The sequence below is a fragment of the Saccoglossus kowalevskii genome, chromosome 10 (genome assembly GCF_978046115.1).
Source record: "Saccoglossus kowalevskii chromosome 10, keSacKowa6.1, whole genome shotgun sequence".
Classification (NCBI taxonomy): Eukaryota; Metazoa; Hemichordata; class Enteropneusta; family Harrimaniidae; genus Saccoglossus; species Saccoglossus kowalevskii.
The window spans coordinates 8119194-8141755 of record NC_140650.1 but is presented as its reverse complement, the minus strand read 5'-3'; the positions used below and the strand labels follow the sequence as shown (position 1 = coordinate 8141755).

General features: G+C 35.5%; 1 protein-coding gene across 1 annotated transcript in view; it reads left to right on the top strand.

The window, feature by feature from the left end:
* The first annotated feature begins 6341 nt into the window (after positions 1–6341).
* LOC102808835 (dual oxidase 2-like) overlaps positions 6342–22562 on the top strand; it is a 36828-nt gene continuing 20607 nt past the window's right edge. Inside the window, exons 1-12 of the mRNA XM_085504210.1 lie at positions 6342–6469; positions 12451–12546; positions 13750–13911; positions 14536–14723; positions 16085–16289; positions 17264–17430; positions 18077–18137; positions 18289–18385; positions 20265–20358; positions 20596–20692; positions 21386–21558; positions 21865–22043. Coding sequence (XP_085360336.1) covers positions 6406–6469; positions 12451–12546; positions 13750–13911; positions 14536–14723; positions 16085–16289; positions 17264–17430; positions 18077–18137; positions 18289–18385; positions 20265–20358; positions 20596–20692; positions 21386–21558; positions 21865–22043 — 1583 coding nt within the window. The 5' untranslated portion in view covers positions 6342–6405. The remainder of the gene's footprint in view (positions 6470–12450; positions 12547–13749; positions 13912–14535; positions 14724–16084; positions 16290–17263; positions 17431–18076; positions 18138–18288; positions 18386–20264; positions 20359–20595; positions 20693–21385; positions 21559–21864; positions 22044–22562) is intronic.

Below are 22562 nucleotides of genomic sequence, written 5' to 3'. Positions count from 1 at the left end.
GGTTCGTCACGTACTAGATCTGGAAAAATACGACAGAAATGTAATTCGTCCTCGACTATGTTTGCTAAACAGAATATACACAGTCTCATAGTCATGGATTAAAGGGAGGTGGTCGTCGCGCAGCGCGTGTTCGAATTTTATGTAAAAAAACAATGTATTTTACTTGCGTGCGTCGCCATATTGAACACGAGGACGCGGCGCGGTGAACACCGCCCTTTAAAGTTTAATTTTAAAAAGGTAGAAGCCTACTCATAAATTCAAATATCCAAGTTCATTTTGCAATAAATTGTACCCTGGCACGGGCAATATAAGGATATTGACTTTAAAACAGTTGGGGTCACCAGCCTAAATTTCGAGAAAATTATGGTTGTATTTTAGTGAATAGTTGTCATTTTGTCAGTATTATAACGCTTTATATCTAAAATTGTAGCCTGGTGACATAGGCTGAAAAAAATATTAACAATTATTGCAATTGTTCGTTAACATTGTGCTTTATGGAATTGTTCTATAAAATAGCGATTAAAAAAAAATATTAGAACCAGTTTCTCAAAATACGTCACTGTAACACACAGAAGAACGTTATTTCAGGGTGCCATGGGGCAATAGCTCCATGATTTTATTTGATAAGCCAATAGATATTGTCATGCGATTTATAACCAATTTTCTCACAGAATATGCGTCTACTTAACACAGGAATGAAGTCGGCAATGTTTATACAACCACCTGAAATAGTTTGACTGGTTGAAGTGATTTCTGATCTTTATGTTAAATAACACAGTGCCAATCTTATGAATTGACTGAATTATTTTTAGATTCGATTGTCACGACATGAGTTCATTGTCCGGATGATTGCGTCACCATTACTTATAGCAAAGTCATTCATATACTTTAGTTTTATGAGCACACAATCGTTTCTAAATCTGACAATTGCGACAATAAAAAGAATGCAGTGGGCGGAATGTCACGTAAACGTGTATGGATTGCTTATCGTTCCACACCAGGAAATATCAATAATGAATGCCAGTCTTAAATAATGAGCTATTTTTATTCATCTATATATAAACAAGTAACAACAAGTAACTTGGCGACGTAACTTAATAGTTTTTATTCTCCACTTTCGATTATTAATTTTAAATAAAAAAACTCTATTCGAATACGGATATGTTATCTCTCTGCTTACTCAGACCATGGAAGGTACTAACGTTAGTACCTTCCATGCTCAGACACATGTCTCCTGTCAGTTACATACTCTTTGATAGTTACAATAATCTGAGTGGTAATTTGATTCCAGTAGACAGGTTTCTTAAACTTGTCGGATACACGTTGCCCAGTTGGTGAATGTACATTTAGTACGAAGTTTGTTGGATTATTAAAGGGACACGATCGTCGTTCGGCGCTACGCATGCACTACACGAAGTACGGGCTAAGTCCCATATGTTTGCATATCGGATAGATCTAATTGCTTTAACACAAGGGAGGAAACGCCCAAACTAGTTATGAATATACAGAAATCTTCAGTCATTTAACTAGGATTACTCAGTACAATAGTAAGGCAGGTATACATGTTTGTTCTATGGCTATAAAACAACACCGAAGCAAATTCAGAAAGTGCAGATTGCAGAATAACAGGAAACAGCACAAAGTCTTATTGTCAGTTCATTTTTTTTTCTCGATAAAAATAATAGATATGTTCACGTTAATTGTCATGCCAGAAATGAAATACTGAAATGAATAGTTGTCAATATAATAAACGTAGAATACTATGTCGTTTTGATCGCTTAGCCCGAGCTAAGCGCCCATGCACACTTTAGTTAGTTCGTCTGACCTCTTAGCCCGTACTAAGGAGCTGTGTGTGAACGCTACTACTAGCGTTTGGGGTGCTTAGTCCGATAGCGTTTGCACACAATTCATTAGCCCGTGCTAAGGATCTGGACCGGGTCTTAAAAACTGGCCAGATTTAATCTGTACTCAGCGTTTAGCGTTCACTCACGTTTTCTTAGCACGGGCTACGGTATTTGACCTCTTAGCCCGTGCTAAGGAACTGTGAGTGAACGCTTATTTCAGTTTTCTCAGTATTTGTATAACTACGATTTCCATAGTCCTCAGACTAATCTGAGATAATATATACTATACTATGCTATGCGCTCGTGATTAATATGCCGTAGCCATCACGTGACCATTACTTAACCGATTTGTATCATGACTGTCGCGAATTGGAAAATACTCATTCAAGTTGTCGCTGTAATTACGTTTTGTCTAATTTGTAGGAAATGTTTAGTCAAATTGCCGATACTTGGACAGTCATATATTACGTCATATCCTGGTTACGGCATATAACCATGGAGATTCTGGAATATCGTTCGCTAAATCAGTCATGGCACAAATAGTTTTAATGCAGTGTCGCGTGTTATAAGGAGTTTACAGAACATACCACATATGCGATTACATAATAGTTCACAATAGTCTGTAATTGTAGGGGAAAAGCAAATATTACATTGTAATAACTTTAGCCGAATTGATTGAATCGTCACATTATAATAATTATAATCAGAATGTGTGTCAGCAATTAATGAAGTATCCAAGGTAAAACACACGATAAAACAAGATGTTATTTTACTTAAAATTACTAATTATTATTGTATCTGGAGGAGAAAACAAATTCAAATCTTAGGTGCAAATGGCCGTCGAGATCTCGTGGAGAGCGAGAGAAAGTCACGATACTTGTACAGAATGGAGCACTATTTGAGCGGCCATTTTATTTACTATTTTAGTATTCTATCTCATCTCTAAATTGTAGAAACGATTAAATTCACAAAAATGTACGTCATGTATAGAATAAATTGTAGACAAATTTAACGACGCTGGGACAGCCAGGTTGAAGAGATCTGTACCAATCACACGAAAAGAGTATTATTTATTATATACACGGAAATAAAAACCATTTGTTACAGAATTGAAGTGGCATTTACCACTACATTGTCTCTAAAGTTTAGACACTCCTATATGTACACAAATATGACGTCATAATTCATGTTAGAGAAAGGTGCAGACAGATTTAACGACGATAAACAGCCAGGGTAATGATACCTGTAGCTCGTACATCAACGGTTTATTGTTTTCAGTGTACACGGAAATAAAACCCATTTGTAACGTTATGGATTGTCCGAATCGGTGAGCCGTGATAAGAAACACGATCCGGGACCGCCAAGTAGTGTAGCAGGTGCATGCATGTTAACACGAAAAACACAAGTCAGTTCTTTAGTGGAATGTATTTCTATAGTAACGAAGCTATGCAACACGTATCGCGACGAATATGTAAATATGGGGCTATAAATCCATCCCGACTATGTCGACAGATTTCACTTGATGATTTGTATTTAAAATAAATTATATAATTATCGCGCTATATTGTCAACTCCAGGCCCATGTGACTGCGTCTTGAAATTGAGTTAAAACTTTAAAACTCTCAACTTTAAAACTTTCAAAATGAAAGATAAAAAAAAAAAAATTCCAGGCTGAAAACCTCTTTTTAGCATTGGTCCCCAAAAATTGTTTTGTGTTGGGTATTAATATAATTGCAACCGTGACAGTGTTTAATGTACTGGATACTATGGTATTTATTTACTTTCGGATAGTTTTAGTTTTAACTCTCCAAGGTTGAAATATTATCGAATGGTATATTGCCAGCCTTTTTCATTGCTTTTCATCTAGAAAGTTGTCACATGGAAGTTTTATGAATATTGCTTTCAATGTCTCTCATTTTAAAAAATAGGTATAGCTAGCCTTGATATCTTAACGTTTTATCACTGTTGTCCACAAGTTCATGTGTGAAGTTTTAATAAAAGTTGCGACTTACATTCTCGCTCGACCGAGATACGCGTTAGACAGTCTGGTTGAATGTTTATTTGAATGTTTAATGTTTACCCGTAAAGCTATGAATGATTAAGATATATTGTAGAAATCAGTTAAAATTTGGTAATTTGGTTCAAGAATACTAAGCGCAAATATTTTAGTAGCGTTTTATTAGAAAATGATAATAATACAGGTGCCGCTTGGAAAATCTACAATAACATGACCAATTCCAAAGACTCAAAAGATCCTCCAATTTATACAAAAAGCGTTTCTGCTTGTTAATCATGCGTTTTGTTACGTTGTGTTTGTATGTTGTATGAGTATTCACCATTGATGGGTCTAATTTATATCTTTTTAAAAGAGAAAAAAAGCTGTGAGTCGTTTTGTTGCTACGCAACATTTCAGTGGGCATTCGTCAATAACATTTCAGTGGGCGTTCCACAAGCTCATTTCACTTTTTCAGACCCTTCTTTTGCGGCCAAGAATTGTAATTTCTAGTCCAAAGTTAATTCATACAAAGCTACCATTGTACGAAGTACGAGGAAATGAAATATCAGATTACATTTTACGCCTTGTCACATGCGTACGGAGTCATTACGTCTGATTAATTAATGAAATTACAGAATCACGCAAATACTTATTACGGAGTACACTCATACCCCTTGCCCCCTTTCTCTTGGCTGTGGATGTAGAGTGTAGAAATGGTAGTGTCTATGAATTTATCAGCCCCGCAGTATATGTGGCCCTGGCTATATGGGTCTATACAAGAGTTGAAGAATGCTACCGTCTTGCATCACTTCATTTCAATACAAGTAAATCTATACCAGGAAGTTAAAATCTAGTGATCCTGGTATACGGTTGTTTAAACATGAATATAAGCCAAAACGTCCTACTCAGTAGCTCGTAAAAGGAAAACTACCCAATGAGTTGACGTAGACATGGGCGTGGACGTCCCACACCTGTATTTTTCCAGACTTAGTTTTATTTATGTTTTTCGCATTGCGGCATTTTTTTTTACCAAAACTTCGTCAATACAACCCAACAACCCGTAGCTGAGTAAACAGCTGAACAATTTTGGCGACCGCAATCCAATAACTCTGTCTCCGATTGTTTTTATTTCAAACACAATAAAATCAGCAAATTTTACATGGCGAACTTCTAACGTGTAATATTAAAACTAATATAGTAACAATACGCGCGAGATTTTTCATGACATTTAGGGATCGTGGTTATAGCGGTAGTAATATGATAGTAAATATTTGTAATTTTAAGTTGGGTACTCATGGTTGTCTTGAATTATCGGGAAATTTTTCAAGAAATAAAGTTTTAAGATTGCTCCAAAAAGGCCCATATTTTCATTTTTCTTCTAACAAATATTGTCTATAGGCTAAAAAAGTTCAAAGGTCGATGAAATGTGTCCAAATCCACACTTATGTAACAGTTTTGAAAGAAAATATGTGATATTGTTTTTGCTAGTCGAATGCCCGCGAACTACTTTAATTGTGAATTCAGCTTTCTGTCACCAAAGCCCTAATATACAGGGTATAACATGCATTTTTTTCTGAAGCAAATATATCACTAAGAACATATTGGAATGACACGTGACATACGCCGCTGTAACACACCCTGTCTTTCAATGAAAGATGCAAGTAGTGGTTGCTACGTATTGAATGTTGCTATGATGTATATAAGAGACGTATATACGCTGTCACCAGACTGGAACAACCCGCTCTGATATCAATAACTACTCGATTCTGACTAATCGTAGAGCTAAAATAACTCCATGATGGACTAATCATTCAAATACTAGTATGACGGAATGGAAAGGGTGTTTTCAGGGGCTTTCCCAAAGTTTGTGCACAACTATTCGCGGTACTTGTTTGTACACCACTTGTACGAGCAGAAATTAGAAAGCAGAAAAAAAAAAAAAAGCAGGAACAGGATCAAATGCTTTCTATCTCGCTATTGTTGAAAGGTTCATGTCGACATTTTGAAATTCTTTTCGTACATAACCCATGCTCTAAGTATGCATTGCCAGTGGTTCACAGTAGACTTACTTACGAATAAAAGCCTCTCTTGTCTGCAAAACTAATATGTTCTTCATAAAACATTGAATCAAGCTCTATTCGCAGGAAAATAGTACGAAGTAATTATAAGCGGCGTTCACATACAATAAAAAAACAGATTCCATGTACTATTACATTAATGAGCATACTTAAAAAGCCGAAGAAAATTGACACCATTCACTCACTTTTCGTTAAAACAAATATCGACCAATTTCCCAATATCCCATTAATATATTATTAAATATCCAATATTTTGAAAAAAACAAAACGTCGATTTTGAGCTCCCGTTTTCCAAAGACTAGTGACACCAGACAAAAGTGTATTTATCTCACCATGGTTACACGTTGGGTCACTTGACTGTAACTTGTTTTATATCCGGGTACTTATCACCGTCGACGTCGACGTCTCAGTAGTATTGTGAACTGTATATCAGGAGCAGTTACAGCGAGCCCTTGTCACACTTCTTAGGTGCCGCTGAATTGAAACTATGGCTGGTACTCGCAGAACATTAGCGCTAGTCACATTAATATGTGGTATTGTATCTTTCACAGGTAAGTTAATTTTTATTTTTACTTTAAATAATTCCAGGCCTCCAAAATTTGTCAAGTTAGTTGCTGATCAAGGTTTGGAGAAAGTGTAGCGATTCATTCACAATATTACCTAAATTGTAATCATACCCTAGTCTCGCCAAATCGATGATGTGTCAGGTTTTATATTCAATGTAGGTCTGTAAAACACATCTTGAATTTCCAATGATATATAGAAGATAATACTTGGTAATCGTAGTCATAAATAACTATTAAAAATAGCTAGACATTTCGAGCAATGGCTATCGATAAAGAGCCATTGCTCGAAACGTCTAGCTATTTTTAATAGTTATTTAGGACTACGATTACCAAGTATTATCTTCTATATATTATAATTATCAGTCCAAGCAGCGTTTATTAATTTATAAACTACTATTTTGAATTTCCAAGGTATACGTACTTTGTTCCAGCTTACTGCCTCCACCGTGATATATATGTCTGAATCGATAGGAAACCATGCGAGTGGACGATGATAGAACCACATTTCAACATTAATCCGAAAATGCAATAACCTAAAACTCACTCATTGCCGTGTTGCTTCATTAACTATTTCACCACCAGACTTTCTCGCATGAATTTTTATGCATTTTTTTCTTATAATTTTCAATACTTCTAGAATTTTTGTCCAAATCTTCTGGACTATTTTGTGAATTTGTGGTGAAAAGAGGAAACTGTTGGTGGTAGGGTTAAGTACGACAGTTAACTGTCTTGGGTCGAGGTTCGAGTAAACGTCCGAGTCGTACTTCAACTACTGCAAAATAATTTTACCCGGAATTACTTATTAATGAAAAGGATTTTTCGGTGTTTAGTATGAAATTCATTTTCACCGACTTTTAGTGAGTTGTATCATGGATCTCTTTCTAAGGTATATGATTGAATGTAAAAGGTCTATATTATGGTAAAATATAGGAAAAAGTGTAAACTTGCTGCATTTTCTTTTCACTGAAAACCGTTTCAGCGACAACAAACAACAAACTAAGACAGTACCAGTTACTACAAATCACTTTCACGAAATACAATTCGTATTAGAATCACCAGCAAAAAAGCTAGATAAATCTTACAGGGGCCTCATTGGAGATTGTGGCGTGGATATGAAAAGGAGGAATGGTGGTGTCACGGTCGCAAAAAGGACGTAAAGGTGGGGTCATATGGAGGTCGTACAGAGAGTCATTCTTACTTTTTTGGTGATAACAACGTTTAAAAGTGACAAGTGGGAGTACCCATGATGACGACTATTTCACGTGCTGTTGTGTAGACAGTTTATACTCTGCGTTGACAAATCGTCGATACGCTTGACTGAGATGGCAGCAAGCGTCTCATAAATCATCCTCCAACAAAACAGAACACACGCTGGCGCTGTTTGAGCCAACACGAGCCACACTTTTGCACAGCAGTCAATGAACCTAACATAGCTAGTGAGTAATTGATTAGTAATAACGAAACGTGCTGAAAAGTAAACAGGTAAATAACTTCTTATTCAGAGACCCTCAGTTGACAAGGAACAAGGAAATGTTGATACGGTTGCTAGGCTGAAATTGACTCTGTGTTAATTGGGCAATAAAAACAAAAAGTACAAAGGTGCGGTGTTTACAATTCTCGGTGAATAAGGAAACTAGAATCTACAACAATTCCGAAGTTACCGAGGCAGTATAATATCAAGAACATTTTTGGAAAATTATTATTATAAATTAATTTTATGCAATGATTAATGTGATATTATTAATATTATGAAGTATATTTTAGAAACACTAAACTAATAGTGACACATAGTGAACCCCTCTCAATGATATGCAAATAAGCAAATATTTTTACTTTATGATGTATGGAGGACAAGAGGGTGGGATTTGGACATAAGTGATGCAGTATGATTACAGTGTATCTGTACAACAACTCGAATTCTCTGCGGTATGAGCTCGCATCTCATAATATGAAACGAACAAATAATAAACTACGGGGATCTAGACACAGTAGAAATAATGAAGTTCTGTATGTGCATGTAGTTAGTTATGAAAGATACTAGTAGTCGATTTCATTCCACAGTATGCCTTGCTTGTGTTTATCTAATACAGCCTGTAGTTGTAGATGACAGACTCCGCGCATAACTGTCGTGTGTATTACCGATAACTCGTCTTTGTTAAATTGATTTTATTTAAAGATGATACCTAGGTTCGTAGCTCATAATCTAACAATCACCGCTGACGTCAATTTCCATAGCAAATACGAACATCAATGTTCTAGTATCCTCGGGGCGGACATCCGGGCATTTTCTACCGCCTGGCAACCCTCGCGGTGAAAACAAAGACCAACAACTCGCAGAAAACGGTACTTTGCGATGGTTGTTGAGAGTCCCCTGAACAGTGTAACAAGATTAGCCCTACGTGTGTAACATATATGAATTTGGTTGTTCAGGATTACTTCAAAGTTGAGTTTGTGTTGTTTTCTCGAGTTTTCACCGGCTCCACGGCGTTCCACAGCAGCGCGCACAAAGCCCCATAGAAATACGTGGTACAGTGGTGCGCGTCTTAGCAACGTAGAACGTCCGTGACGTAGCTCCGCCCCCGAGGTATATATAAAGTTTCGTTGTTGCAATTATAGCGGATCATAAGGTGTTATAGCGCCACCACACGTCGTCTGCTTTCAAATCTCCAAGTGACTAGCACTAACGCATTTTTATACATGGAAATGTTTCATCTGTTGTTGACATTTCGATAAATAAATGTAAATACAATTATTTAAATGCTGACGTGATATAATACGTAATCCAATGAACGCCATGCCGCCATAACAGATTGTGTGTGAAAGCAAAGTATGACGTCATTTTTGTATGATGACTAAAGCCGCCGCACCTGATTTGGTATGAACGAAATAGCGTCTGTTTTTAGGAATATATAGTGGTAACTAAAAAAAAGGAAGTAAAACAATGGCTATATTCGATTAAATGATTTCATTGAATCATTGAATGCTTAGACTACACCGATTTAATTTTATGGATGACATCCGCGCGCGCATTAGTTTTTGCCTGTTCTCAAAAAAAAAAAAAAAAAAATCTCCGACGACGAGTCTCCATAGATCGGTTTTCTGTCCGGAACTTGCCGACTCACATTATCGCAAAGCGCCGACTTGTCGTAAAACTCGTTTTGAACTACCTCAAAACCAAACTCCGCACAGTTAGATGCGCGTTACGTAAAGCGAAAAGACCCATGGGAAAGAGATTGCCTCAAAACATGCAAATTTTGCCATAAGTGATCCAACATGGCGACCACACCACCAAAATACGTGAGCATAAAAGTTCAGAGGTGAAACGGAGGGATTGTTGTAGACTGGTACGCAATTGACGTTGGCCAGGGAGACGTTTACACGGCTATACGAGAGGTCGGTAGCGGCAAGAGAGTTTCGCCCAGACAACATTAAGAACATATTGTCCAGAGTGGCTGTCCCGCGTTTCTTCTGCAACGATGAGAAAAATGGGAGAGGAGTGGAGGTGTATGGTGGCCTAAAAGTTGGTCAGGCGAAAAATCAGTTCGGTTGCTTTGTCCGCATTGAAGTCGACAAAACTGCAACGAAAGCAGCAGAAGCTCCTTGGCCGAAGTCCCCTTACGGGGTGAAGAAAAGTTTCTTCTTATTTTTTTTTTCATTTTCTGATTTGGATAATTTGCTTGCACACACATTCAGTAATATTTTGATCATATGACGCATTTTCATCAAGATACATGTACATAATTTTCTGCATCCAAATTTTTGTTGACTCTCTGTTGGTGTTTTTTTTTCAATATCGAGCCTCTTATAATTTGTTACATAGTTGAAGTAGTTCTAGAGCATTTGTGTCTACACTTAGTCTATCTGAAGTGTCACTTTAAAAGCTGTAGTTTGAATGTCAAAGAAGTTAATTTCCAGGTTGCTGTTGACAAACTTATTGTTCATTTTTAATTATTTTTTTTTCAATACAACACAGTAAGTTTTTCTTTATTATTGAGTTGATGTGTATGCCTTTGGCAAAGCTAACATCTGCCTTATCAACTTGCCTTTTCAAAATCAAAGGTGATGATACCTGTGACAGTAATACAGTACGAAATGTGTACATCAACATGTGCCTCCTACAAATAAAGACTTGTTGTTTTTTTTTGATACACTGTGGTTAAATTCGTAATAATAGCTTCGTAGTCCTGTGGTTTTAGCAGCATTTTTTTTTTGGCCGATTTTTTTTTCGCCCTCTCGCATTAGTTTTGGGGTCTTCAGAAGATGTCATCCATAAAATTAAATCAGTGTGGCCTTAGTGTTACTGGCTTGTTTCATATCCAGAATTGTCACGTACTCAAGACAAAATCACGAGTTTGATTTATACCTTGAACTAAATAGCGCCACCAAACAGTACATTTGCAATATACTAGTAACGGTAAGCACTCACCACGCAGAAAACATCATCTTCTGTCGTCCACCCACTCTACCGCATCCACCCCCTCAAAAACAATTACATCGTCTAACTCATCGTCTAAAACATACGGATTTCACACATTTGCATTAGAAATATTCTCATGTTACTTTCTCTGGTTGGCTGGTTTCCGCCTCAAGTGCAATGGCACCGAGGTTTATTGCTTAAATATTGTTTTCAGCAATTAATTTTGGAAATATTGTGCGTATAAAACCCATTTTCACTGAATACAGTTTAATTTGTATTTGGTTTCGGGCTATGGGTCCGCTAATTCGGGGCCTAGGGCGGTGTATGGGAGTGGTTGTTGCAAGAAGGACCAGCAACCCTGTGAGTTTATTTCTGGGAGCCTATTGCAGACATTACCATTTTAAAGGGGGCATATTTGCTTTCCGCGCGGTCCCGCTTTAAAAGGTGAAAAACACCCCGCTTTCCCGCTAAATTTGAAACGCACATGGGGGAGTAACAGCATATATAGTGACTCCCCGGGAATGGCGCACCAAGCCACAAGAATTTTGTGGGTTGTAGCGCCACCACACGATAGTAAGGTACTACGCTGGTTCCCGGCGTCCTTTGCGCGAAACGAAATTTACCACCTATAATAACTTACATATTTATAAATATTTATAGATAAATTTTAAGCAATTATATATCTTCTCTGATGCATTTCAATCTCAATGAGTTTTTAACCATATTCGCAAGTTTACAATTGTTTATTTTTTTCTTTCCACCCATAAAGTTAAAGTTTGAAGGTTTATAATATCAAAACCAGGTTGAAAATAACAATAAAACAGAAATTGAACGCTGCATTTTACAAAATTATCACGGGGCACAGTGCCCCAAGGAGGAGCACAAGAACCAAAACTGATTAGATGGGTTCCACCGAGCCTTCAAAAGTGTGTGTATATTTATGTTTTGACAAAATCTATACTCATATTTATACCAAAGTACATTTTTTAAAACCTATATTATACCAAATAAAGAAATTTAATTTGTCTAATTTTTCAAATAACTGGGCCTGGGCTACATGAAAGACGTCGCCGGGGGTAATCGCAACAATTTAACGATATTTTAACGGAATTTGGTCGGGGATTTAGGTCTTGCATATAAGATCGATTTTTATTCCAAAACGGTACCCTGTACAGCTCAAATATTTAATATATACCCTGAATTTATATATATTTAGACAGGAAATATGACCAAATTATTACTAAAATTTTGAAAAACCTAACACATTTCAATGACACGTGGATTAGGTAATTTCTACAAAGTACCACAACCCGGGCACAGTGCTTGTTGAAGCGTCACCAAGTATTCAACAAACTCACCGACTGAGGGCGTACAAACAAGGCATTTTTTTCGTATTCCCAGGAGAACACTTGCTATCCTAGCTGTTTCGTTCTGTTGGCGTAAACACTTGCACGGTCGCTGCTCGCTTGAATATGAAATGCCGTCAAACATTTCGCGATTCTATGTCAGTAGATCTTATAACCGACAACTTTTCACTCGTCTACTTTAGGTTGCAATGCCGGAGTCTACAGCTCTCATCACTTCGAGACGATGCCGTACGATGGATTTTTTAATAACTTGGCCCATCATGATTGGGGAGCTGCCGGTGAGTACAATACAAGGGAGATAGATAACTCTAGCCCGATTTTTATAAATATAGATTACAGTTAGGGGTCAACCATTTCAAATTATGGGGGGGGGAGTGGCTGAAACGGGTTATAATTTCACAAATAGAAAAAGAGGAGAATCTGCCTGTGTATTTACAAATTTTCAGAAATACTTTTATTATCTGAGGTACAACTTTCTGCTGTTCATTTTAAAATCATTCATAATGTTGCGATTTTCTGTTCTTTAAATACTGCTCAAGTTGTTTTTATCTGAGTTAGTGTTGTTACAGTTGCTGTGCTGTGCTTCATCGCCATTTTCAATTTTTAAATGTCTTTTTAACATTTTATAAATTAATTGGAAATCACAACCGTAGGGGTGACATGAATTAAGTATACTACTTGTACTTTAAAAAAAAAAACATATCTGCAAATAATTAATTTGAAGCATTCTGAATAAATGATGAAATCATAATGTTTTTTTCATAAATTGACTGTGATAACTAGGCAGACATAGAGACTCATGGGTAATAGCAGAGGTACATTACTTGGGGTTTGCAATGCGCATAGTACTGTATGGTGACATCACGTCAAGATCCCATTCAAGTCTCACATCATAGATTGCGAGACTGGTGCTACGACCTTCTGACATGACATAGGCGGTTTGTAATAAAACAATAACACATGTATTACCACATTCATAGTTAAAAAATGTAATACATCGAAAATGTACAGAAAATATAGCTATCGTAATCCGTCACATCGTGAGCAGCTATTTTGATCCACCTGGACATCCCAATATCCTAGTTACCTCGGGCATGTGCATTCGAATTTTTCTGAGTTGGAACGCTTATGCGAGAGCAAGACTGAAACGGGATCTTGGTATCATGTCAACGTAGTTGCAAACCTCAAGTAATGTACCTCTGGTAATAGTCATTGACAATAGACTAACCAGCCTAGTTGGAATGTAGTACAAGGGTAAATGTTTTATAAATGTTTTCAAACGTTTATGACTGTTCTAAAATGCTTTGTTATTATACAATTAGTATAATCTTATGACAAAAATAACTTAATAAGAATAACTTTGCTATTTAACATTATAGACACAAAATAGTGTTTCTTATTCCAGTACTCGTAGTACATGTAAGTTATACAAAAACTACCCCCTGTGGTCATAGTAAAATGAGATATTCTTTGCTTTATAGATCGACCATTGACAAGAACAATGCTTGCTGCATACAGTGATGGTGTGTACCAGCCTTCAGGTGATGACAGACCAAACCCTAGGGAGATTAGTGAGGCTGTTATGAAAGGGTGGACTGGAGAGGGATCGTATGTCAATAGAACTGCATTACTTGTGTTCTTTGGTAGGATACTTTCCAATTTTATATTTTGAATATATGAATTTATATTTAAGACAGGCATTACAAAAATATATATGTTAGAACACTGGATTGGCACAATTTTGATGGTGGTAACCATGACAACAAGGACATATTTTCACTTTGTTCACACTATCCTTAACTGGTTCATTCATTTCTAGTATGCCTCCATCGATCTTATGTCACATTTAAAGTTTGGCATGAATGCTCATTGTTGTCATGGTTACAATATTTATGTTTACACAGGATTACATAATTAGGTATGTAATCAGAATATTCATGCATCTTCAGTATCTGATTTCTGAGGTGCCAACAGAAAGCCATTCTTTATTTCACTGTAATATGTTGACTCAGAAGCACAAAACATAATTTCATGAGTGGCTCTTTGTTTATTCTGCCATTTCGAGCTACACCAACCGCACTACTTTTAACATAATAATGACTTGTAACACGTATATATTCTGGTGCATGAAATAAAATAGTCCTCAAAACAGTCACGCTGTGCGACCTCTGGAAGCCAGTATGTGATGAAATTTTGCACAGGGTTCAGTTTAGACAGATTTATACTTTACAAAGAATGTCATATGTATTATTTATTTCACTCTCAAGGACAACAAGTAGTGGAAGAAATCCTGGATGCCCAAGGATCTGGATGTCCTCCAGAATATTTTAACATTAAGATTCCAAAGAATGATCCAGATTTTGATCCAGAGGGAAAAGGCAATGTGGAGATTCCCTTTTTGCGCGGCCGTTATGATCAGAGCATCGGTTACTCCCCTAATGCACCGAGAGAACAGGTAAATCATTGTAAACAATGTATATGTAATGAATTAATCTAGGTGTAAATAAACAATTACAATTTTTTTGTGAGTAGTTAGGCAATTCCTGGTAATGAGTTAGGCAATTCCTGGTAATGAGTTACTGTAAGTTAGACAGTTCCTGGTAATGAGTTAGGCAATTCCCAGGGATAAGTTAGGCAATTCCTGGGAATAAGTTAGACAACTCATTGTGAAGTTAAAAAATTCTTTGTGATAAGTTAGGCAATTCCTGGAGATAAGTTGGGAAATTGCCTTAGTTAGGCAATTCATTGTGCAAAGAAATTGCCTTGTGTAAGTTAGGCATATTTTTTAAAGTTAGGGTTTTACTTGTAATAAGTTAAGCACACCCTTTAGGTGGTTAGTTAGGTACAGTGCCTGACAATTAGTTGAGCACACCCTTTAGGTGGTTAGTTAGGTACAGTGCCTGACAATTAGTTAAGCACACCCTTTAGGTGGTTAGTTAGGTACAGTGCCTGACAATTAGTTAAGCACACCCTTTAGGTGGTTAGTTAGGTACAGTGCCTGACAATTAGTTGAGCACACCCTTTAGGTGGTTAGTTAGGTACAGTGCCTGACAATTAGTTAAGCACACCCTTTAGGTGATTAGTTAGGTACAGTGCCTGACAATTAGTTGAGCACACCCTTTAGGTGGTTAGTTAGGTACAGTGCCTGACAATTAGTTGAGCACACCCTTTAGGTGGTTAGCTAGGTACAGTGCCTGACAATTAGTTAAGCACACCCTTTAGGTGATTAGTTAGGTACAGTGCCTGACAATTAGTTAAGCACACCCTTTAGGTGGTTAGTTAGGTACAGTGCCTGACAATTAGTTAAGCACACCCTTTAGGTGGTTAGTTAGGTACAGTGCCTGACAATTAGTTAAGCACACCCTTTAGGTGATTAGTTAGGTACAGTGCCTGACAATTAGTTAAGCACACCCTTTAGGTGGTTAGTTAGGTACAGTGCCTGACAATTAGTTAAGCACACCCTTTAGGTGGTTAGTTAGGTACAGTGCCTGACAATTAGTTGAGCACACCCTTTAGGTGGTTAGTTAGGTACAGTGCCTGACAATTAGTTAAGCACACCCTTTAGGTGATTAGTTAGGTACAGTGCCTGACAATTAGTTGAGCACACCCTTTAGGTGGTTAGTTAGGTACAGTGCCTGACAATTAGTTAAGCACACCCTTTAGGTGGTTAGTTAGGTACAGTGCCTGACAATTAGTTAAGCACACCCTTTAGGTGATTAGTTAGGTACAGTGCCTGACAATTAGTTGAGCACAAAATTGTTTGATGTACATAACATATATAAACCATTCAAATTGAAATCGTTGTTTTCTTCTCAGATGAATGAAATCACACCATGGATAGATGGAGGTCTTGTATACGGCATATCCAAGGCTTGGACGGATGCTCTAAGGAGTTTTGAAGGTGGGAAATTGAAGGCCTCTCCAGACGGGAGATTCCCGGCTAGGAATGATATTGGATTACCAATGGCAAACCCACCCCCACCCAGAGACCATTATTATAAAGATGCAAAGAGATTTTACAGTGAGTAAAGATAGTACTGATGTATAAGAAAACCTATTGTTTTTATTAAACTCCTTTAATACCATATATGGAAATCTATTGTTTTCATTGAACACCTTTAATACCATATAAGGAAATCTATTGTTTTTCACTGAACACCTTTAATACCATATAAGGAAATCTATTGTTTTTATTAAACTCCTTTAATACCATATAAGGAAATCTACTGTTATTATTAAACTCCTTTAATACCATATAAGGAAATCCATTGTTTTCATTGAACATGTTTTATACCATATAGGGAAATCTATTGTTTTCATTGAACATCTTTAATACCATATAAGGAAATCTATTGTTTTCATTAAACTCATTTAATACCATATATGGAAATCTATTGTTTTCATTGAACACCTTTAATACCATATAAGGAAATCTATTGTTTTTCACTGAACACCTTTAATACCATATAAGGAAATCTATTGTTTTTATTAAACTCCTTTAATACCATATAAGGAAATATACTGTTTTTATTAAACTCCTTTAATACCATATAAGGAAATCCATTGTTTTCATTGAACACCTTTAATACCATATAGGGAAATCTATTGTTTTCATTGAACATCTTTAATACCATATAAGGAAATCTATTGTTTTCATTGATCACCTTTAATACCATATAAGGAAATCCATTGTTTTCATTGAACACCTTTAATACCATATAAGGAAATCCATTGTTTTCATTGAACACCTTTAATACCATATAAGGAAATCCATTGTTTTCATTGATCACCTTTAATACCATATAAGGAAATCTATTGTTTTCATTGAACACCTTTAATACCATATACGGAAATCTATTGTTTTTAATGAACATCTTTAATACCATATAATAGAATCTAAAACTATCACTAACTAATACTACTCCGGTATTTAAAGAAATAGGATTAAAACATTGAAAACTGCCTCTTTAAGACCCACAACTATGTTTTTTTTAGTGCTTGGTAATCCACGAGGTAATGAAAACCCACTACTTCTGACATTCGGCGTACTGCTGTTCAGATGGCACAATTTATTGGCTGAACGAATACAAAAAGAACACCCAGACTGGAAAGATGAACAGATATTTCTGACTGCTAGAAAATGGGTTGTGGGTACATATCAGGTGAGCATGGACTGAAAAATGGATTGTGGGGTACATAACCAATAAGCATGGACTCAAAAATGATTTGTGGGTACATATAGACTTATAATGAAAATGCATTTTGCATTTTTATTCCCTTATCAAAATAAAGTGGTTTACACTAGGTTTCAATTATTCATTAGACAAATACAAGTAATATATTTCATAAAAAGTATATATCTGAACATAAAATACTAATCCCACCCTGAGTGATATATAATCAGTGAACAATACATTATTGCTAGTTATATTAAAGTTGCATTTTTAGATTGTAAAATCTTTAAACAGACTACATGGGTTTGTGTAAGCGATCTAAAAATGCAACTTTAAAAATTCATATTCTGTAGTTAAATATATGGTATAATTGTTAATGTATATGTGATTTGGAGCATCAGTTAAAAAGTCATAGTATGAATTGAAACATAAAAGCGAGGGAGTCGTCACCTGCGCATGGGTCAGATGGCCATAGCATGTCATTTTTTGGAAACAAGCATCTACCCATGAACCTTTGTGTTTTTAGCGTGTGTTGTTATCCTCGCTTGGGGCGCAATTCCCGGGTGTGCGGAGGTGAAGACCCTCCCACTTTAAAACTATTGAGTTCAACAATTTTTTTTTCTCTAAAATTCAGAAAATAGTTGTTTATGACTGGTTGCCATCCTGGTTGAATGACACTTTACCAGATTACTCAGGTACGTAATGAGTTCATGCAGATAATTAATTTATGTATTTAATATTCGTAATGATGATATAGGGCACCCTCTATAGTTGTGTTTTTCATTCAACTGCAACATTTGTTTTTATGTGAATCAGCGTTTTAACCAAGTTTTGTATTTTTCTTAGGTTATCAGAGCGCGCTACATCCGGGGATCACACATGAGTTTCAGTCGGCAGCAATGAGATTTGGCCACACACTTGTTCCACCAGGAGTTTATAGAAGGTAACGTTATGGTGTCTGCTAGAGTCTAGTCTGTGTGGTCTTTTCTACTCACAGTTCATGAATATTGAAAACGTCATAGTTGTCATACTATGTGTTGTTTGATATACTGTACTTCTCCTGTCATATGCCCACAGGTCTTAACATGTATAATCAGGGAAAATAAGGGGTGGGCTTTTACCTGAAACCACCTTGAAAATCATGATTTTTTTTGTTTGTTTAACATTGCAACCATGTTACCACCCAAATTACATCTTTCTTTCACCATGCCTGGTTAAGGGGAATATTACTTCTTTTTTTTTTTTTTTTTTTTGATAAATATTTTTTTATTACCCATAACAAAAAAAATTACAGGACTTTAATAAATACAGTAAATACAGTAATAAACAAAGAAAAAAAAAATTGCAAAAAAAATTGCAAAATGAGTCGTTATTGATTTCCACAACAATTTTACAATGAAAAAAAAAATGTGCACATTTTATTACAATATGATTTACATACCATCTGAAGTTATGGTTTAAAAATGAGTAGGATCTGTGGGAAAACAGTTGAACACAAGATCTTTATCGTTATATTCATTGTGGGATGTTTTCAATTATACACAAATCAGCACGATTTGACCTGCAACGTCCTTTGACCTAATAGGTCAAGTCTGCCATGAATCCATCAAAATGCTGTGTCGTACCATCAAAATTTTCCAGAAATTTCTAATTATTGATGCGGAATTGAATTACCGCGATGTTAAAATACAATCTGATTTTGATGAAAAAACAGTGATTTTTTTCACTAAAAACTGGTGATTCACAATTTTTGAAAGGTAAACTGAGTGTGGAGGAAGTATTTAACACCTTTCAAAGTTGCCAAAAGGTCACGTCCAGGCACCGTTTACCTAATTCACGATAGTCTCAATGAACACTGATTATTCACGAACGATGACCAGGTTTCATGACTTGACATTCACGTCTTTGGTGTTCCGAAATCTAGCACTTCAGTACTGCAAAATCGGGGTTCATCTCTAGTAATAACAGAATAGAAATATTGTGAACCATGTTGCGTTGTTTAACATGTAATGCGAGTTTTCTCGTAAAAGCATGAACAAATCACGATTTTTATGCAATGAAACACTTTTTACTTGCATATGTTAATAAATATTAACCCATCGTCTGCTCCTGGTTATAACACCCTGAGTCTATATATGATGATGCTCTTAATTTGTTAAATGTCTAAAAATAAGGGGTGGGCGTATACCTAGGGAGGGGCTTATGACCAGGGAATTATGGTATATTAAAGTACATTATGTGTAAACTCAAACTTTTGTAGGATGTGCATAATGACTGTGCTTTAATTTCTTGGCTCAAATGTTCATACATTTGTGATACCAGGAATGAAAAAATGAAATGGCGTCCCTGGATACACATACTGTGAAATACATTATTTTAGCTGGAATTAATTTTCATTGAAAAGGCTTTTTAGACGTTTTGTATGGAATTTATTTTCACTGATTTTTGATGAGTTGAATGTGAAATATAAAAAAAAAAAAGTATATTCGCTGGATTTTATTTTCACTGAATCGTCCCTTCAGCGAAAATAAATTCCAAGTGAAAATAAAGTATTCTACAGTATTCAAAATAGTCAAAACCAGCATTTTTACATTGATTATATGGTGCGATTATTTCTGTTTTGTTCAGTGACATAAATAAGTAATGTATTGTTATATACGTGAATATTAATTTTGTATAAATTTTTTTTAATTTTTGTACATATAGTTTATTTCCTATCATAAGCACATGTTTAAAATGTATCAATCTCAGGGGAATGATATTGAGCTTGATGTATTGCGACAAATAAAATGAAATTATCAGTTTTATTATCTCTTTTTCAGGAATGCTCAGTGTGAATTCCGTAATACTTCTTTGTTAACTGGTGCATCTGGTTACCATGGGTTACGAATATGCAACACATATTGGAATCCCCAGGTAAGGTTACAAAAAATCTGGATTCATTCTGTCCTAAGATTTGTTGTTGCTAAAATGACATTTCATCCATTTGAAGTATACATCTTGAAGTTGTTTTATTGAGATTGTATGATTTCTCCATGGCAACTCCTTCTGGTGAGTTATTTTGGATCAGAAAATGGTTGAATTCCAAATTTTGTATACAGATGATATAATTACACTTACTCAGTTTCACACTTTTTGCTTTGTTTATGACAGGAATCAATTGAAGAGAGTGATATTGATGAGTTTTTGATGGGAATGGCATCACAGATAGCAGAACGTGAAGACAATATCATTACACCTGATCTCAGAGGTGAATATTGCCATCTATAGTTAGATGTTATATTCCACATCACCATTTGTTTTTATACTAATCATATTTTAATGTTTCAGATTTTACTCCCAGTATGAATTGATAAAAACAGTTAATTTAACAAATCAATCACTATGGTTACTTGATTAACTTGGTGGAAATCAGTGAGAGTCAATTTTGCATTTATAAAGGTGCACAAATCAAATATTGTAAAATTCTTTATTTTAGCTGGAATTAATTGAAATTTATTTCAACGAAAATAAATTCCAAGTGAAAATAAAGTATTTTAAAGTACATGTAAATTGCTGTTGAAAAATAGTGAAGTCAAGTGAAACTATGTTTTTAAACATTTTGCTGTCAGCTTGCATGACAATCACCTAATATACATGGTTTCACTAAACTTTCAATTTTGTTCTCACAATTTACTGCAGGGTTTGATACAACAACAACTTAGGTCAAATTTTCAAGCAAATCTACCAACTTTCCAATCACTTTTCACAACTTTGCATACTTTTTAACAGATTGGATCCATCTTCTGAATATTTTAATTTTGAGCAAATTTTCAAATATTTTTTTTGTATTTTAAGATTATTTCCACAACATTTCCCCAATTAATTTTGACATCACAGTAACTACAAATGCACAAATAAATTGATGTGTTCTTTTTTCATATGTATTACAAAACTATTTCAGGCAAAGTATTTGGTCCACTGGATTTTTCCCGCAGAGATTTGATGGCACTGAATATACAGCGAGGACGAGATCACGGTTTACCAAATTACAACACTGCGCGAAATCACTATGGACTACCTGAGATTAAGGACTGGAAAGAGATTAATCCTTTTTTGTATGATCTTGATCCAGCCGTAAGTAATTTATGTTGTCATGGTTTAATGGATACAATAACTGAAAAAAAAATTTAAACTTTTATACTGACATAATTTTTCATTAAATTTGAATTTAAATAATATTTATATTATAAGTATAACTTAAATCTCATAGAATTTTTCTTTTTAATTTTTGGACTATCATGTTTGATCTGAATTAGTTTGTATCATAGAGAATGTTTAATAAATATCAAATGCTTTTCAGTATGTCTGAGTGCTGGTGATGCTTTCGGTTTCCCATTTCAGTAATTCCAATAAATTTGGATATCTGATTTTGTTTCTCAGTTGTTTGATCGGTTATCTGACGTACATGACGGCAATATCAGCAGAGTTGACATTTGGACTGGCGGATTGTTGGAAACGACACCACAGGGACCAGGACCATTATTTAGATCAATTATTATGAATCAATTCTTAAGAATTAGAGATGCTGACAGATTCTGGTTTGAATATGAAAAAAATGGGTGAGTTTAAATCATGTGATCTAATTTACATATATGTTAATTTCACCAAGGTTATGTTATTTGTGGAAATTCACATATATTTTTTTCTGTCCTTTAAATAGTGAGGAAACGACATCAGTTTTACTTTCACATAGTTTCAAAAAATGTCCAATCAAATATAGTGAACACAAACTCAAATTTTTGTCAATTTTCCAGGGAAAAAATTAATTTTCAATCAATTTCTGTTTATGATGTGTAGAATGCTTATTTATGAGCTCCGCTGTCGACTTTGTCGACCGGAGCTTATCATATGAGTGATTGTCCGTCGGCGTCCGTCGTCCGTGTCAATGTTTTACTTTTTCGACTTCTTCTTGAAAACTACAAGCCTGAATGCTTTGATACTTGGTGTGTATGTACCTGGGGTAGACCTCTCTTAGATTTGTTCATTTCATGATGATATCCTCAATTCTCTAATTTTGGTGAATATTTTTGTCATTTTTGGTAAATAGTGATATTTTTGACTTCTTGTTAAAAACCGCA